We start from the raw sequence: 20,441 nt of genomic DNA, 5'->3' as shown, positions 1-20,441 counted from the left end.
ACAGTGAAGGTCACATATTATGCTCTCTTTTCTAAAAAGTATCCCAGTAATTTGGACTTAAATTACATTTTAAATGAAGTCCTTCACTCGTGTACTCGTCCCTCCGCTGTCCTATTTTCTCCTTACATCCGATGGATTCACAAGAGGAATTTCTGGGACGCTAATGAAAGATCTTGTGGACTCAATAAGCTGTCTATGTTTAGTCAAGATTTAAAGACGTTTGTCACCACTGGCTTGATATTTGACTGAATGTGATATTGCATTTTTCCCTACATTTTAGTTCTTTCTCTCACAATTTGAGTGTATTTTGATTTCATCCACTGCCTTGTCTTTTTTTTTGTTTGATATTGACTGTATTCTGACTTTGTGTGACTTTGGACATTGCAAGTCGTTTGTCTGCAGTTTTTTTATGTGTGCAATAATGATGATTTCCCATCAAGTCTCCTAGAAAAAGAGATCCTATATTTCAGTGGGAGTGGGGCAAGCCTGGTTTAAAAAGCTAACAAAAAAGAAAGAAAGAAGGACAGAAAGAAAAGGGAAAAGCCTATAAGATTGAGTTGAACTGACATGCAAGGGTTTGTTTTCACGTCCAAAAATAAATGTAGAAATAAAACAAGATCCTAAAAGAACCCAGAATTTGACATGAGCTGCACTTTTTTCCACATCTCAGTGAGTTTACTGTCCAACAGAGCCACATCCACACTGCACATGTAAAACATTTTGCAATACCATTCGCAATACTCCACTTTTTAAATTCCACACATTTTCACTTGTTTCGGTAACTCTCCGAAAATCAGCTGACATCATCCTGAAACAAGTTAAACTGCAATCAAAGCGATTTTAAATTAACTTTTCCCCATGATGAAATTTCTTTGCTTATTTCAACCAAAATCAGATTGGAAGACTGGATACAGAGTACATCATTTGTTATGCTGGACGTTTTTAGTGCTGTATCCCTCTTCCTTTAGGCTTAAAACAGCTCAGACCTTGTGGATTAACACAGTATCACGTCTCAGTGATGCTGTGCTCTCTTTTAGGACAGGATGAAATAAGCTGATGCTGAAGATGATACAGAAAGATATGCATAAAGCCTACACTCTGCGTTCTGCATGCTTTACACTGTACATGCATAGCTCATGTGTATTCTGTACAAATGCACTGTATGAAGACTGCCATCTGCTGTCTGAACCATTTTCACAATTCTGATGAAAGGATAGTTTCATGCAGTGCACACAGATATTTAATATTTTACTCAGTTTCATATTTTTCTTTCAATAAAAATGTGATGATGTACAGTGCGGCGTTTCTCCTGCACTCATTACTGGTTTTAGCAAGACAACCTGCTCCAGAAACAAAAAGCAGATATGTTTGGAACTGTACACTTCCAAAAATATCCATCATAACCAGTCTTTTAGTCTCATATTCAGAGTTAAAATCTTGTTTTTTCAGTATGCAAGTGACAACATCTGCTGTTGGGATGAGATAATCCCCAATTTGCAATGCTATCCAACTTTTTTGAAGAATTTCCTTGCATTAAATGTCATTTGATATTTTTACAATGCCCTGCCTTATTCTCTGTATGAATTTTTTCAACATATTTATATTTCTTTCCAGAAACAAGCCTAAATCAAGTGAAACTGTACTGGAAACAAGTGGCATTATCTAATCCCAGTGGCAGAGTTTGTCACTTGTTTTAAGAAAAAAACAACAACAACATTTTAATACTGCAGATGAGACCAACATTTCCTTGCAGGGATAAGTGACACTTCTGTCAGCTGATGTTGTTCCTCTGGTATAAATGTGTGTCAGAAAAGAAAGGACATGATGACAAATAAACATTTATGTGTGCGTGTGGTCATGGTATTGAAATATGATATAGAATGGGAACCTGTGTACCAGGCTTTCCTTCTGCTCCCACTGGTCCAGGTGTCCCTGGCAAACCCTGTGAGGAAACAGCACATGAGCATCCAGACACACACCCATACACAAACACACACACAGACACACACACAGGCTGCTCGTCCCATACAGCACAAGGCTTCTGTTTTCATGTATTATTTTCAAAAATGATTGGAAAAACACACTGAATGCAAAAAATAAGGTAGACTGCTACCATTTAGTGTTACGTTTCCTGTTCACCGGTGCCTTTGTTTGAATGACATTGATTAACAGAAGGTCATTCACATTTTTTTCCAGCTCCATCAGGTCAGTTAACCCAGCCTCGTCTACATAAACACCAGTGACCGTGAGCACTGCTAAAGCACCACCACGTCAGCATCTACGTCTATCATGCAATAGCTCTGTGGATACGTCCAAGGCCTACCAGGGTCACGAATGCCGTCTAACGAGGAAAAATGAGTCAATAGATGACACTGTGCAGATGCTACAAATGAACAGGGCTGTGGATAGTTTAGATTTTAGTTCTCATTACTGAATTTTTACAAGACATTTTCGACAGTGTTGCAGGTTTTACCGATGGGCCGGGCTGGCCAGTGTGCCCCCTTTGTCCGATGCGACCCTGCAGAAAAGAGAGAGGGGAAGCAGGAAGGAGAGACAGGCATCAGTACCAAATATCTCCTGAAATACACAGGAACTCACACAGCAAAGGCCACTGCAGCCATGCAAACTGACAGTCAAAGGATAGGCTCCATTTGTGCTGATAATTACCATAAACCATTTTCTTTTTGAAACATTGCTGCACCAGCTCTAACAGCAAGAAATCGTATTTTTTTCTGTAATGTCCTGTATTGTCTGTACTGTATATTTTAAAGGGATATTCCAGCGTTTTAAGAAAAATACCCTGTGACAAGGTGCCAGAAGCCATTTACTTGAAGTCTATGGGAGTCATTAGCCTGGCTCCGTCAAAGTGGAAAAAATGAACCTTACAGCAGCTCTGAAACTGTCTTATTTACACAATATATCATGTGTATTTGAAGTACAAAAAAAGAAAAGAAAATAGAGTCTCACTTCTGCTAAAACATCTGTCGTTAAAAAAATAAAAAAATAAATAAAATAATAATAATAATAATAATAATAATAATAATAATAATAATAATAATAATAATAATAATAATAATTCCAAGACGTGTGGAGCTGGTTTAAGGTTTTTTTTTTTTCACTTTGTCAGATCTAGGCTAATGACTCCTATAGACTTCAAGTCTTTATGCTAAGCTAACACAAAATGCTACACATGAAAATGGCATCAAACATCTCGTCTCAGTCTGAGTACGTTTTAAAAACTTACCCAGCATTTCACCCAAAATGTTGAAATATTCCTTTAATATGAATAAATCAACCAAACACATGTATCTATGACAACCCTATAAAACTCACAGTATCCTTGTTAATGCTGAACGTGGTACACTGTGATTGTGGCTACTTTGGTGCAGCCGGTATGACGCCATTGTTCTCGACAATAAGCGGCATTTTTATTGCTTTGTAAAATACGTGACTCTGATTACAAGTCAGTGCAGTCTTATAAAAGTAAAGCACACGGCGCATGTGGGTTTTACCTTGTTGCCTCGGGGTCCTGGTTTGCCGTTACGTCCATCTGCTCCCCTGTTCCCCTTCAAGGATGTTCACATGTTAGTTTATTGCTGACATCACACATTCAGCAAATCTCAAGTCGTCCACATACTGTACTTATAAACATATTTTGGAGAGACATGCCATGCCTGGATACGTGAAGCTGAATATCTCTGACAGATGTTTGCAATTCTAAAATATATCTATTCAACAAAATCTCCTTTTCCCATTATTTTGTTTTTGAAAGAGTGGCAAAAGAAAAATACATACTCTCTTTTATTCATCATTTCATTCATTTCATCATTCATTTCATTTCAGTGGCCACAAATAGAAGCAGGAGGTTGACTCTAACCATGACCAGAGACTCTTATTAATATTTAGATTTCACAGCGATGCCTTCATTTTTAGCAGCAGATGAAGAGCCTCGTTACTTTAAGACTCTTTGAATGATGCTGGTAAATACAGCGATGGAAATAACCGGTTTGTCAGTGAAGCAGGACGCACTGCTTGTCATTTATGAGCATGCTGTATTTATCGGCTCACCATCCAATACAATTTCATTTTAACTCCGACAAACTGCATGGGGTGAATTTACATGCACGGAGGTATCGAGACCTTGACGTTACATCAATATTATCTCGGTTATAATTGACATCTGGATCAACACACGCAGTCATTTGACATTTCTTGGTGTTCAGTCACATAAATCATCACTGACCTTTAACCCCTGTCTGCCTTGTTTCCCCTGAAGGCCAGTATCTCCATTTTCCCCCTGAATGAAGAAATATAAAGTCACCAGAGCTCATTTCCCTTTTCTCCTCCTCGGTCATGTTTCTTCTGCTGGTTAAAACATCATGAAATGCAACACGAAACTGCAAAAAATCTCCATCTAAAACACATGATTTCATCTTGTGATGGGTCAAAACTCTTTGGCCTGTTGCCGCTGTAAATCTGACTGTTGTGAGAACTTTGCAAAGGCTCACCTGGAAGATGCTGTTTAGGAAGATATTTTAACTTGCTTCAAGGCAACTCGTTAACAAATAGAGTTGCACAATTGATTTTTGACTTTGTTTTTCACTTGATTTAGAAAAAAATATATATATTAAGATTCAATACATGAACATGTTAGTAGTTAAGATGGATGTTTTTGCAGTTTGGTGAAAAAAGAAAACATACAAAACAATACTGCCATGCTAAAATTATAAATGATAGATGGATAGATAGACTGAACGAAGAATACTATACCTCCAAGCCTTTGATGCCAGGCTGACCCTTTGACCCCTGGAAACCCATGAAGCCGCTGGGGCCCCTCTCTCCCTGAGGGCCCCTAATACCTGATGCCCCCTTGAAACCCTGAGAGAGAGAAAGTGAGAGAGAGAGAGAGAGAGATGAAGAGAGAGTAAGCATAAAACACAAAAGCAGAGGCTCACATTTTGAACAGATATCACTAAAGTACTGGAATACATGAGATGTGCATCCGTTTTATTCAGTATTACTGTCTTTGCTCAGCAGTATTAAACAGTTTTCAGGTTCCTACTTTGTCGCCTTTCGGTCCCTGATCGCCTTTGTCCCCATCTGGTCCTCTGTTCCCCTGCAGGGAGGACAAAGCTCACAGGTCAGAGAGGGGTCAAACAAATCAACAAAGCTGCTGGGCCAATATACAGTGCATCCTCACTACCCACCATTATGCCAGGAAAACCCTTTGGTCCTTGTTTCCCAGGAGAGCCCTGAAACCGAGGACAAAAGTTACAGGACACTGTATTTTTTTAAGTGGTGTGGATTAAGCACAGGCCACATGAGACTATAGATTTCATGTGAACTCCAGCGGCAGCTTGTCTATCGCTGACAACAGTATTAGACTTCAAGCTGTTCTTGGACAGAATATTTCCTTCCTTAACTCTTTATTATGTGAACTGACTCATATCGTCATCCTTATGTGAGTTAAATATAATGAATCTAAAATGCTTATTATTCGTCATTATTATTATTATTATTATTAGTAGTAGTAGTAATAGTAGTAGTAGTATTTAACTTAACACAAGTGGAATATCCTAGTAACCTTTTCAAGATTTTTTAAAGATGTCTACCCTTACATTAATTCATGAAAGTCTTTTTTTATTTATTCATACAAACAAGTTAAACCAACTTAAAGCCTCGACTAAAAGACTAAAAGCTATATAAAAAAAGAACAGTGTGATACAGTGTGAGAATTAAAGACTATGATCACTCTGATGTGATGAGTTAGAACAGCTACGCCCAGTATAAAGGGAGGAATAAACGAGACATTCAGTTATCAGAATGGCTCTAAGGATCAATGTCCTGCTGCACCAAGCGACCACAGCCAGTAGGTGGCAGTGTGAGGCTGCAGCCTGCTTGTCCAACACACACAGAAATGGATGCTGGAGATGCAGGTGAAACATTTAAACAACAAACAAAAGTCACAAAGCCCTCAAATCGACTGTGACAGAATCCAAAATTCAGAACTGCCCACAACAATCATTTGTACATCCAAAATGTGTGTCTGAGTGTGTTACACAATTCTCTGGAGACTACAGTACACTACAGTCAAACTCACCATTGGCCCCTCAAAGCCAGGGTCCCCCCGGACACCCGTGGGCCCCGCAGGCCCCTGATATGAAGGAAGGGAAAGCGAGAGACAACATCAACATAAACGACAGGAGAAGTTCTACTGTTATGATTGTCAGTTTTATATATATAATATAATTGTTGACACAAAATTACAGCCACTGTCGACTCTTCACCACACACATTGACCTTGTCCTTGTAACTCATGACATGGACAATCTGGGCCAATCAGGCATGATAATTTCCACTATTTTCAAGTGAGACGCTTTGTGCAAATTCACTTTGTTTTTCGATCTTGCACTGAGGAACAATCTGTGCATTAAAAAAAAAAACAGGCCTTTCCCTGGATCGCATTTCATTTCAGTGACACAGAGTAGATTATACATTTTTATTACACATTTTATACATTACACATTTTTATTTCATCTGGCTTTGACTTCCGCAATGTCCTTTTTTCCTGCCTTAACCAAAATGAGAAGTAACACCTCCGGTATCTTCAAAGTGATGCAGAAAAGCTTTTATCGAAAAGAGGCAGGACTGCCTCCACAGCCTCCATCCAGGCAATTATTTCACACAACTGGATGTTGTTGCATTCATGAGATACAGTCACATAACGTTACTCTGCTGGATCACCACCAGAATCACTTCATTACACACTGCCATAGATACTGTATTTTCATCTGTGCTATTCTATGAAAATTCTCCCAAAAAATAAAAAATGTTGAGGTAAAAAGCTAAGGCATTGTAGGAAAACTGTTTTATCTCTGCCAAGTCATTATGCATGGAATCCAGCATCTTTTAATCATTGCAGAAATGCATGAAGTGTTAGTTATCTGTCATCGCAGGAAATATGTCTTTGTGCAAGGTTCAGTCTTAGCCATTTAATCCCCCATACTCTTTTATAACTTGGTTATAAAAGAGGTTATAAAAGAGTATTATGAAAAAAAATAATAATAATAACTTGATGGGAACAAACTTACAGGATCTCCTTTAGGCCCAGGACCTCCAGTCATCCCGGTGTGTCCCTGTTAAGACATCACCACAGAGCGGATGGGGTTAACTGGAATTGCAAAACTGGTGCCGGCAAACAAATATATCATAATTTCACTTCAAGAGCCAACAGAGATGGGTACCCCACTGAAATAACCCCTTCACTGACAAAAAAGTTTAAACAAAGCTGTCTAGGTCAACTGTGAGAACATATTGATTATTCTGACTGTAGATTGAGGCTGCTGGTTCAGTCTACATTAGTGCCAATAGCACACAAGGGCACCTAACTGTGTAGTATATGTGTGTAACATAAAAATTGGGTAAATGCACTATACAAATAATGAATGCATGTCCATATTAATATTCCTATCTGGATATCTGCATGTACACACAAAGATAAATCCACATCGACGTTCACACACTCAGCAGAGTCGACTTACTTGGGGTCCTCGGAGTCCTGGGGGCCCCATCTCTCCCTCTAAACCTGGAGGTCCCTGGTTGAATGAAATGGAGAGTTTTTAGTCACATATACAGCTTTCTACTTTTTTCTTTTTTTTTTTTTTTTTTTCCCAATTCTATGATTGCAGCATGCATATACCCAAAGAGTATTACTACCTGAGGGCCTCTGGGACCAGCAACACCAGCAGGGCCCAAATCCCCCTGCAGTACAGAAGGAAACATGTACACAGAATCATTTAATATATAATTCCTTATAATATAAGTAATTTATATTTATAATAATAGTAATTTATGACCTGCAAACCAGTTTGGACACATCACAACATCATTTAAGACTCATGGATTAATTAGTGCCAAGTGTCACACCTTTAAATTGCATTATACAATCAGAACGAACAGAGAAAACTCACCAGAATATGTGCTGAATTTGCACACACACACACACACACACACACACACACACACACACACACACACACACACACACACATAGATATGGATATGGATTGATATAGATGCTTTTATTCTATTCTATTCTATACTATTCTGTATTTTTTTTATTCCATTTATTATTGTATTTTACTGCTTTTTTGTAATCTTACTCATCTTTTGGTAATCTTACTGTACTTTCAGAGGCCAAGGTATTTGTTAAATTCTGGCCCAATGCCTCTTGTTTTTAAAACCCCATATTGTGTTTAATTTAATTTAATTTAATTTAATTTAATTTAATTTAATTTTTATTGACCCTATTTGTTTTTACTATTTCCAGTGTGTTAGCGGCCCATTTTATTTATTTATTTATTTATTTATTTATTACACTCTCTGCAACCAAATCTCCCCTCGAGGACCAATAAACACTCGACTGGTGAGTTTATCATGGGTCTGTCTAACACACTGATCACACGAAAACATCTGCAAATGGGTGACATAAGACGGTAAGTTTCCAGAATACAAGAGGCACTTCAGCTGCCTGTAATAATCATCAAAAACAAAACCAGCTATGTGACTGAGATCACTAATGCAAGCTGCATTCACTGAGGCTGGAATGTGGACGACGACGATGTAATTATGTTGAATATGGACGCCGTTCAGAGGCGAGTCCGCATGTTATTAGAAACATGCTGCCAGATTGGCTGACTGTGTCCGTATTTGACATAATTGCATTGTGGCTGATTCTTGGCCCAGATTCCAATCTTAGTGAATGTGGGAATGTGTGAATGTTTTACGGCAATTAAAAATGAGCTAATATTTATATTTTTTCTTCACATAGCACACGGAAGACGAGGCATAGTAGACAAGACAATCAGTCTTCCTTCATTAGTATGCAAATTCACTCAGCAAGACATTCGCACAATCAAATCAGATCATGTACTCTGAACGAGGAACCTGTTTATTTTTATGCATTGTTCTTGAGTTATGCGCAAGAAAGTGTCTGCACTCAGACAGACACACATTATGCCTACGTGATGACATAATGCCAACATGCCATTATGTACCATGGCGATGAGACAAGGAAAAAACTGTTGTATTTTATCTGAGATATTAATCTACATACTTAATCTAAAAATCTCATTTTATTCAAGCAGTTAAAAAAATCACACATTTCCAGAACTGATGTTGTTCTAGGAATGTTGAAAAACTAACTTTTATTGATACATCCTGATAGTTGGGAAAAAAAAAAAAGAGTTTCAATGTGAAGCATTATGATTATCAAGCGCTATATAAATGGAATACTACTACTAATAATAACAATAATGATAGAGAGAAAGTGGGAGCTAGATAGACAAACAGACAGACAGATAGACAGGCAGACAGACAGAGACCTGGTCTTTGTTTGTAAACAGCAGGAGGTGCACACACACAACCCTGGGGCAGAAAAACTGCTTGCTCAGCATCTGCTTATTGCTGCTGAGACTGCACTTCATTTGCTTATGTGATTTGTCATCATTTTTCTGATGGCTGTATAATACAAACGTATTCCATTATGCTGCTGGGGCTTATTGTCTTGGTGATATTGTTCACCTTCACTTCTGCAAAGATACGTCATATTTAGGTCTTGAAACTTTTTCTTGCATTATTTTCAGGCAGCAACAATGTCCAGTAGTATCACTGGCTCCTTTCACATGTCAATGTCTGCACGCAAAAAGCGAAAAATTTTCCCTCGCTTAATATATACCTTATATATTACTATCAACATAACATATTAAACATTAAACTATGCTAATGAGGCCACCAATTAAGGCATTTTTAATGAATTCATATATGTTAACACACCTGTTTCCACATATGAATGAGGTATGACTGTATTGTTTCCACACACAAACACAGACCCTAACCATACACACACACACACACACACACACACACACACACACACACACACACACAGCATCATGATGACATTATGTTCCACATAACGTACCATGGCGGGACATGAATGAATAAATAAACAAATAAATAAAATCATCAAAGAAGAGACTACGGTGACGCATTGAGTCAAGTGCGTTATGTGTGAAACTGACTCAGAGAAGCATAATCTGACAGCAGAGATGTTGAAAACCACAGCACAGCACTGTTTTTTTTTTGTTTGTTTGTTTGTTTTTTTCTGCATGCACAAATTGGCTGTGATGTCACACAGTAACCAGTCTATTATTTTAAAGATGGAGGATGAATATTTGTCCCAGTGTAATTGTACCTGTGAGCCGTTAACTCCTTGAGCGCCAACTCGTCCTGTGAAACCTGGTGCGCCCTACGGCATATAAATACAGAGACGTATATTAGAAATGCTAAATAGGCTAAAAAATATATATTTGCCTTCCCTACCAGTCACACTACTTACCATTGGCCCTGGCAGACCTGGGGGACCGTCCAGCCCGACATCTCCCTGGTGAAAGTCAGGAAAGGATGATAAAGTGTCCTGTACTTAATTCTGAATACCTTGTGTTAACAGAGCCATCTATTTAGAGCTCCAAAGCACTGTACGTTCAAAAATCTGGGCAAAATACTCTTTCTTTTTTTTTCTTACTCAGACTAAGACAAGATATTCAACACTGTTTTCACCTCTGCACGTCCAGTGGTTTGGTTTCTTTATCAATAGCATTTTATGTTAGCTTAGCATAAACTCTTGGAAGCCTATTTGAGTTGTTAGCCTAACTCTGTCAAAGTGAAAAAATAACCCTTACAGCAACTCCAAAGCTGTGTTATTTACACAATATATCATGTGTATTTGAAATAAATGTCTTGGAATCAAAAAAGCCTATAAGTAGACTGGTAAAAATTAACTTTGATGGAGCTAGGCTAACGACTCCCATATACTTCAAGTTTTTATGCTAAGCTAACACAAAATGCTACTGATAGGAACCAAACCACTGGACGCACAGAGGTTAAAGTGGTGTCAAATGTCTTGTGTCATTCGTAAAAAAGGTATTTTGCCCACTATGTTGGAATATTCCTTTAAACATCTTCTATATATTCCTCAAAAAAACGTTGTAGGATGGTACTTTCATAAAGGAAAATAGAGGAGATGGTAAGTTAAATATTCGACTTTTTACCCTATATCCACTGGCAATAAAACACTGGGATGTTTCTATATTAGCTCCTTGGGGAAATATGATGAATCATGCAATTTATGGCTTTATGACCCATTAATTTCCACAGTTTGGAGGAAGCATGAGATAAAATGAGAGGGGCAAATCTGAGTGCTTGATTTCAGCCCTGATGGCAGGTGTCACCCTGTCTGTCCATAAATTCAACATTTAAATCCAAGGCAATTTATCTTAAAATCTATAAGGCGGATTGCCATCATTTTGGTGACCTCAGCATTACAGGAGCCACAGTACAGGGCATATAATACAAGATGCAAAATAAAGAAATATGACCCAAGTAGAAAAAGCGAAAAAGAGATGTTTTTTTTCTTGTGAACAAAGCAAAAGGAACTACAGGTGCAACTAGGTTACTCACATCAGATCCAGGGGGGCCCTCTGGCCCGCTGCCACCACGGATGCCCTGAGGCCCCTGCAGAAAAAATTTAGTGCATGTCAAACTGGGAACATTGACAACAATGTGCTTTTTTAAAAGCATATCAATACTGATTCCTGGTTCCTATATTTCTTATTATATCAAATCAGCTGCCTTGTGGTTTAAGCGCCTGTTCTAATTCTTAAAGGTCTCTGATTCCAAGCCGAGTGAAATCAAAGAAAAGATGAGAAAAAAAATAACAAAGAGAAAGAGGCGCCTCAGTGCCTTTAGACTTGTTACTCAGAGTTCAAAGATGGATTAGATTAGGGATTAACATGGATCCAGCAGTGCATGGTGTTATTTAACTAAAGCTGATTGTTAGTATGTTGTTTTGATCTTTTTTTTTTTTTTTTTTTTTTTTTTATATTACAGCACATGCACATATAAAATATGTTACACAAATACAGTTGCTATTGGTATTATCTGAGGTCAAATACTCAGATAGACTGCATGGCATAATGTCCAGCAGGTTGTACATGCAACCAGCTTCATAGTTAGTTGCTTCATACCATAGACATAAAAGAAATTCCTCTGGCCTGTAAGACACTGTTACTAACTTTAAGATCAATTAAAACAGAAATCCTTGTTCATGGAACTACAAACATATAAAAGGTGGAGTGGATCAGCAAAAGGCACTCACCGGCAGACCAATAGGACCGGGTCGACCTGGCAAACCAATTGAGCCCTGAACACAGGGGGAACACAATAGAAGGTCAGTAAAACATCATGAGGTCATTAAAATATATTGTACAAAAAAAACATTCAAACAGGGATTTATTATAAAAAACAATAGCCTTTCTGTGGCAGGAGAATCCATAGATTGGCACTGCGTGTGTTCTGGCCACTAAGGGGCAGTATATGTGTATAAACCCTGATAATCTTGCAGAGCTAGGAAAGCACTGAAGTCTCTTCTCTTACATAAGAAGGAATCCCGACACATGTATTACCATGGATGAATACAAAAACCTTATGGAAACTGTCAATAAGAAAGCAATCTTTAAGATGGTCAAAGATTTCTCAGATTATGCCATCTTAATCTCTACAGGAAGTGCGTTCCAAAGACTAGGGGCCCGATCATCAATGTTGTGCAATGTCTCTATCATTAGGGCTTTTATCACCTGAACACTCAAATATTTTGTGCTTTCTTTAACTGAATGTGATTCCAAGTCAAAAAATCTCATTCAAATTGAAATATTTAAATATATAAAAATATATATATATATATTCATAATGACATTGTTCTCAATAATACCTTCTCTCCAGGTTCACCACTGTCTCCTCTTGGACCCTTGCTTCCCATGAGACCCTGGGTAAATACAGGATAAATCACTATGCAAAGTGTTAATACGATTTTCATCTTGCATCTTGGCACCTTTCAAAATGTATGGAGTTTTACCAACTTTGTCCTATATAGTTCAGCGGATAAGAGAACGAGAGGGTAGAGCTGTAGACCAGTAAAAGGGAAGTGATCATTGCAGCATAATAATTTATTATTTAGGTACCAACGTGTGGACATTATCTAAATAATAAATCATTTTGCATCAGAGTTATGAGTGTGCAGCTACCTCTTGAAAGCTTAAGCACAAACACTTGATTCCCACATCTGCTAAAAATGTTTCTATACACATAACGTCAGATGCTTTGGATGAAATATAGGTTATAAATGTCCTCGCTGGATAAGTGTAAAGGGGTGGTAATGGAAATAGTTCAGACATAACAGGTAAGTAACCCTTAACAGGCTACTGCCCTCAATCCATATACTGTTTCCATGTTTCCTTTACTGCATCTCTTCACTGCATAATATTGCAAAAAAATAATGCTATACTTCAAGCGAGGTGGATGAGTTCTCTCTACAAAAGCAGCTGATGACTCACCTCATCACCTTTCTCCCCTTTGGACCCCGGTTCAGCTCTGTATCCTAAAGGACCCTGATGTAAATCAAAATGTGAAAAAAAATGCTGAATTTCCACAAACAGAGAGCAAAACACATCACCTGCCACAGCACATGAATACTTTGGGCTCTAGTTTCCCGGCGCAGCGCGGGGTGGCGCAGTGAGGCGAAACCCGAGATTCGCCGAGATGGGAGTGGCGGCGCAGCGGGGGGAGGTGCCGACAGATTCGGCTTGGCGCAGTGACAGTTTCGTGCCAAAAGGCTTCGCCGAGGTGCGCCAAAAGCTCGCCATCTGAAACCACGTCTATTTTCAGCGCAAGGCGGAGTGGGGCTGGCGCAGTGGAAGTTTGGCTGGCTGGCGCACATCACCAAAACCTCACAATCAGCATAAACGGTGCCAATCTCCTTTGATCTGACATCAGCTGTGACGGGACAGTTGATATGGAGATATATGTATGTGCTGATTGTGATCGTAGCATTGAATAGTGTTTTTTTCGGTATTTATTGCATTGTTCATGTGTCTGACATTCCGGAAGCCTGCCTGTGAGGTTTTGGTGACGTGTCCGCACTGCTCGCCGGTCTCCGCTCCGCGCCTGTCTCCTGAGCTCCGCTCCGCCCGCGGCAATAGACCTCCATAACAGCTGTGTAAACTTTCATTACGCCTTCACGCAGCGCATTTTAAAGGCAAGGACAGGGGCTCATTTGATTGGTTAAATGTGAATCGGCTGTGTCAAACCCACTCCATGCCTTCTCTCCTCCCCTCCGCCGGTAGGAGGGACGGCGGAGTACTTGCGCCACCGAGACCGGCGTGCCAAACTTGGAAAATCCGCCTGGCCACACCCAGTTGGCGAAGCGCATCTGCGCTACGCCCCCGCCTCGCCTGGTCTGCGAAACTAGAGCCCTTTATACTTAGTGAGAGGAATTAAAACAGAACATTATCTGCATCAATCCAATGTCACTGGCTGGTGACCTTTGACCCCACCTTTGGTCCAGGAACACCAGGCGGCCCCGGCTGACCGTCCTGTCCGTTTTCCCCATCTCTCCCCGGGACTCCAGCTCGGCCGGGAATGCCCTTGGGACCCCTTTCACCCTGCAGCACAACACATCGAGGGACGTCCACTGGTGATTTGGATTAATCATTTGTTTATCAGACTGTGCATCAGACTGCTCATTTGTTTACCTGTTAGGCAAGAGTTAACTATATTATCCCATGAGTCTTAAAGTCAAAATAAAAAGATACAAATACTGCAAGTGACATTAAATATTTTACACTTACAGTGAGAGTGACAGTGACAAATTTAAAGGGATCAGAAACACAATAATATTTTTGAAGTGTTAACTGATATGTAGGTGTTACCTCCACATGTACGTCCATGTGTTGCAATGCCGATCATTTTAAATGCTAGATAAACAGTACTCTTGAGGTTTAATGAACAGTATTTGTGAGGTTAAAAATCCTATGCAAACATCATTGATGATTCCTAGTGCTGCATTTTAATTGGCGCTTTATCATTAGACTAATTTGATAACATTAGTCTCCTCCTGCCTCCTCCCACACACTTTCCACTCTCTGCTCGGTGCATTACAGTTTTCAAATAAGTGGGGTAGGAGGAGCACAACTTAAACTGAGTGTGCCATTATGCTTTAAATGATACATTATGAAGTTGTATTGTTGAGACACTGACCCTACCCACCACTGAGTGGAGCAATTCATCAAGCAGACAAGCCTTCAGCTGCATAGAAACACACTGTCCAGAAGGTTGTTGTATACAATAAGTCTGCCTGAGAACAGGTGCAGAACTTGCACAGATTCAGAGTGAACGGCTAAACCATCTGCGTTGGCCGTGGCCTGCATGGATACAGCGTTATACACGCAGGATTTGGCGTGATTCATGAGTTCAGTGGAGTGGAGAACAGTGCAGAGCGGACTGCACAGGCATGCAGGAGATCACACATCCATCGCATTAACACACACACACACACGGATCCACCAACACACATCATCAGTGTTGCTGAGGTGACATCACCTACATGATGCTGATGCCCATCAATATGCTTTGTCTCTAAAATAAATAAATAAATGAAATACAGTAAAATACAATAAAATAAAATAGAATGTTCCTCAGTGTTGCTGAAATGAAATCACCTACATGATATTGATGTTCATTAATGAGCACTGTCCCTATCAAATAAAATAAATAAATATAAAGCAATACTATACAATACAATAAAGCAAAATCAAATCAAATCAAATCAAATACTCATCAGTGAAATCACCTACATGATGCCAGTGTTTATTAATGTGCTCTGTCCCTATCAAATAAAATAAATAAATATTTTTGAAAGGAAGGAAGGGAGGAAGGAAGGAAGGAAGGGAGGAAAGAAGGGAGGAAGGAAGGAAGGAATAAATAAATAAAATAAATTTTAACAAATACATACATTTTAACAAATAAATAAAATAAAATAAAATAAAATAGATCACCTCCTCTAAAACGTTGCTGAAGTGTTAACCCTAACCCTAACCCTAACCCTAACCAAAGACAAGACATGGTCAACACACAACAGACTAGCCACAATACATGAACACATCCATTTAACTCATTCAAGCAGAAGCAATGATTGATTTCCTTGATGCACACTGTGGCACTCAGCCACACACACACACACACACACACACACACATACAATCACATACAACCGTATACAATGGTAACATTCTCTGTGCCCTGTGAGCACTACACAGAGCAGACACCACAGGCTATTTTATGGGCGATGAAGAGGATGTGTTTACAGCCGCGGCAGTCTTTGATGTGGAGCTGTCTCTGCTCGGTCCTCAGCGCCACAGCAATTCATTACACAGTTCAGCCGAAGCCCACAGACGTACTTAGACAACACACGGCACAGGCTTACAGTGTTCAGGGATCCAGGTCTTATGTTCATGGATTTTTGTGGTTTGTGGTTGAGATGGATGTTATACGGTCTAAACGCCAGTACCTCTAGCTTTACAAGCCGTGAAACCAAACAAATTAAACCGAAGGTGTGATCCCACATGAAAAGTCAAACATGGATATCTCATCGAAAGAATGTGGTGCATAAAATGGTCAAATTAGATCAACTTTGCCTCAGTATAATCAAATTCCCTAAAAATATGGAACCTCTTAAGTTTGCAATAAAAATACTTTTATTGGTCATTTTCTCAATATGAGAATGGTTACGTCATAGGGAGTTGCATGCACAGAGGATTTGCAAATATCCACTCCCTTTAACCACACTCCTCCACCAGCTATATTACTCCACCAGCCTTGTTCAGACTGCAGGCAAATCAGATTTGTTTATCAAATCAGAGCTTTAAGACAGACTGTCTGCACTGTTGATCCGATCATATTTGGTGTGTCCACACATCACCAACTTTCTGCATGGTTTGTGGTAGAAACAACGACAGCATCAGTAACTATATATGTTGGTGACATGCTGGAATCGCATTTTGAACCACCTCCAAATGTGGTTTGGATCAGATTTGCACATTTTTTTGTCTGTCCAGACTTTCTAAAATCAATCTGAATACAATCTGGATATGGCAAAAAACAGATTTGGGTTGGCAATCTGAGCAAGGCCTTAGAGCAGTGCATTTGCTCAGTAAGCGTACCGTCACCAGTTCAATCCGAACAACAGATATTATGACCATCCCTGTACCTGTGTATATGTGGCAGATGGAAATGGTTAGAGGCAATTTCCTATTTATATTGACTTTATCTAAAAATGTGTAACATATGGATCGGAAAATGAGGCTCTGTGTAATTACCATCTCCCCTGGCATCCCTGGTTGCCCTCGCTCTCCAGGTTCACCAGGTGGCCCCTACGTAGGAAGACCAGGAGAAAAAAAAAAAAAAAACTCACTATTTTGGAATTGAATAATATAAGCAAATCCTTCCAAAAACATTTCCAGTTTTTTGTGTTTAAATGAATGGAGCTCATCTCTCACCGGCAGGCCTAGGTTCCCCGTCTCTCCGGGTGGTCCAGCAGGGCCTTCTTCACTCTGCAAGCTCACAAAGATGATACCAGCATCAGGTTGACGGGAATGAATTAAAATCCCAATCCCAATAAACACAGGCTTGTCTTCATCATAGAAAAGAGAGTCACTGCATACTTACAGGCCAGCCTGCACGGAGCAACTGGTAGAAACTGGTTTGCTACAGGAAAAGCAGAAACATACAGGATATTCCATTAAATGAAGTCATAACAGTAAATTAACCCATCTGACGGATTAGATTAAGGAATATGTTTTTTGTGGATCTAATTTTTGCAGAATGTGAATAACCCACATTTATAAACTCATCTTCTGTAATGAGAACCTTCATCTTCTCTCATCTCAGATATTTTTTATGCATTGTCACCGACCCTCATGCAAAACGGATGGAGTGCTCTCTGTGAGCCGGCCACATGGAGTTCAAAGCGCGCAGAGTTAACAAATAGCCCATCGCAACCCAATGAGACCGACTGACTTTTATTTCTGCAGCATCTTTATCCAATAATGGCAATGTAGTGTTCCATCATGCTGATGTAGTGTGGGTGAATTACACAACATACAGCTGTGGTCATCATGAGGAGATTAAACAGACGAGGACAGAGAGCCGCCTTACATGCACCCTAAACTGCAGGGTCAGACTTGACACAGACAGTCTGGGGGCACCTGGGACATACTCTAATAAATGTATGTGGGTAATGTTTGATGTGTGTTATGTCTGTTAGGTGAGGGCTGATGGCTCAACGAGAGATAAGGAAGGAAAAGACATCTTGTCTAGATTAGGACTACCACTGGTTGGCATGATTTTTAAAAGAGGTGGGTGGATTCTTGTGTGTAAGAAATGTATTTTTTTTAAAGGTCCAGAGAAGCATTGCGCAATGCTCTCAGAGAGGGATAAGTCAAGGTAATTCCAAAGAGTAAGAAACCCCAATAAGAAATAGGAAAACACACCTTTGTGCATTAATTAGATGCAAAGACCAACATCTAAATGCAAATAGTGTTGCTTGGACAACATGCTGTGGTATATTTGCAAAACAGTAAAATATTGTATTGGTAAAAAAAAGGTAGATCCTGCACTTGCTGGTATGAGGTCCATTACGCAAGCTATTTGGTCCACATTTTACCTTAAGTGTCTTATTATAGTGATATAACGGTATTCAACACATGTTGAGTAAATTGTAAGTGGCCCCAATGGGAGTCAAGGCCAATAATTAATTTAGTTATCTGCTGAGTTATACAAGACAGCTAAATTCAGATGTGGGTCATAGCTGGGAGGGGTTTGGGTCAGATTATCAGTCTAGAAAGAATAACACTGAATCTCGACAAGTAGTTGGGTGCCTCTGCCAAAACATGCAGTGACTAGGAGTCCAATATAAATGTTTGAACTCAAAGACGGTGGTCTTACAAATACTTTGACACTTTGATGAGTGACTTGTTTCATGGAGAAAATAAATATGATCAGAGATAGGATCAGTATAGAGAGAGGGCAAAGAAGACTAATACTGAAGTGCATCAGGGTGCCCATCCTACCTGGAAGGCAGCCCATTCCTCAGCAGTGTTCTTCCACAGGTAGAGGGTTGGTAAACCTGGAGGTCCAGGAGGTCCTGGTTCCCCCTTTTTTCCTGCCCTCCCTGCTGGGCCCATCTTACCCTATGAGAGATGGAAAGCAAGTGTTACATTTATGCAAAGCAATTCTGCTTAAAGGCTTAGCATCACAGTATGGCCTTGCTTTTCAGTTTATAAAATGCAGCATAAATGATTTAATTCATCATGGGGCCACAGCATAAATACCAGACACACAGACTTAGAGGATGGATGTAAGGAAGGTGGACCGAAGTGAATGGAACTGAGCCCTAAACAAAGTATATTCTTTCATCCTATTTCAGCATCACAGCTCTGCAGGACACAGTAAAGGGGCATTGAAATAACCATATGCTATACTGTCATAAACAAGAGTGATCTAAAGCTATATAAAACACTTATCTTACCTTATCTCCTTTAAATCCAGTTAGGCCAGGCTCACCTTGGCAGCCCTGGAAAAAAATAGCAAAATACCCCCAGTGAGTGAATAAAACAACTCAAGACAAAAAAAAAAAAAAAAATAATAATAATAATGCATTCACTAAACAACAAAATGGTCATCATCAACTACCTGGTGAAAAAAACAACAAGAAACATTTAAAACATTTTACAAAAGTGCAAACCTACTGTTTCTTAATTAAAATTTTGACAGTATAATCCAGACTTTCACTAATACAAGGTTGAGATCTTTCAGACCAATACTAGAAAATCTATCATTCCACAGCTTGAGATTTTTGACACCTGATCTCTACAACCTCCTGCAGGCAAAATCCAGCATCCTGAGATGGACAAGCAGAGAGGCTGATCCCTGTAAACCCTCCTTGTTTTGTTGGCTTTTTGATTGCGCCCCTTTACTTGTGAAAACGTGAAAGCCATTGATTTTAAGGTTTGCCTCCCAACACCGTGGCCCTAGTAAAACAAACTTTCAGTGCCAAAAGACTCCTGGGATATAGCTGCTCATTTAACCTGCATGACCTTGGCGGTGTAACTGTGTTGCACCTGCAGTGGACGGCTTCTTTTTACAAGCAAAACCCATCTGGAATACTGTGTCAATAAATATCCCTACATCTTCGCTATTAAGGGCATCTGGAGAACTCTGTCCACAAAATAAATCACCATTATCTCAGAAAAACCACATAACTGCAATACTGGTAGTTCTCATTTTCTTGTCTGCATGTAAAGTTAACATGGCCACCCTCATGTTAGGTGAGCCTGTAAACAAAGCTACCCCAGACCCTGGACAAGCTTGTTTGAGTACTGTCTTCCACTGGACTGTGAGAAAGTGAGCCTAAACTTTAAGGTCTGAGCTGCTGTACATGAGGAGGAAGGACATGATGTAGAAGCAGGGGTAATGACTGTAGGCCTCCA

General features: G+C 39.6%; 1 protein-coding gene across 1 annotated transcript in view; it reads right to left on the bottom strand.

Moving 5' to 3' along the window:
* LOC115369239 (collagen alpha-1(I) chain-like) overlaps positions 1-19,136 on the bottom strand; it is a 36,603-nt gene extending 17,467 nt beyond the window's left edge. The window contains exons 1-17 of the mRNA XM_030065806.1: positions 19,023-19,136; positions 14,451-14,558; positions 13,452-13,505; positions 12,830-12,883; positions 12,218-12,262; positions 11,521-11,574; positions 10,400-10,444; positions 10,256-10,309; positions 7,717-7,761; positions 7,542-7,595; positions 7,092-7,136; positions 6,101-6,154; positions 5,063-5,116; positions 4,771-4,878; positions 3,513-3,566; positions 2,474-2,577; positions 1,897-1,942 (exon numbers count right to left, since the gene is read on the bottom strand). Of these exons, the coding sequence (XP_029921666.1) occupies positions 1,897-1,942; positions 2,474-2,577; positions 3,513-3,566; positions 4,771-4,878; positions 5,063-5,116; positions 6,101-6,154; positions 7,092-7,136; positions 7,542-7,595; positions 7,717-7,761; positions 10,256-10,309; positions 10,400-10,444; positions 11,521-11,574; positions 12,218-12,262; positions 12,830-12,883; positions 13,452-13,505; positions 14,451-14,558; positions 19,023-19,136 (1,092 nt within the window). The remainder of the gene's footprint in view (positions 1-1,896; positions 1,943-2,473; positions 2,578-3,512; positions 3,567-4,770; positions 4,879-5,062; positions 5,117-6,100; positions 6,155-7,091; positions 7,137-7,541; positions 7,596-7,716; positions 7,762-10,255; positions 10,310-10,399; positions 10,445-11,520; positions 11,575-12,217; positions 12,263-12,829; positions 12,884-13,451; positions 13,506-14,450; positions 14,559-19,022) is intronic.
* Positions 19,137-20,441: the final 1,305 nt, after the last annotated feature.

Source organism: Myripristis murdjan, chromosome 12 (assembly GCF_902150065.1).
Source record: "Myripristis murdjan chromosome 12, fMyrMur1.1, whole genome shotgun sequence".
Lineage (NCBI taxonomy): Eukaryota > Metazoa > Chordata > Actinopteri > Holocentriformes > Holocentridae > Myripristis > Myripristis murdjan.
This window is presented reverse-complemented; position numbering and strand designations above follow the sequence as displayed.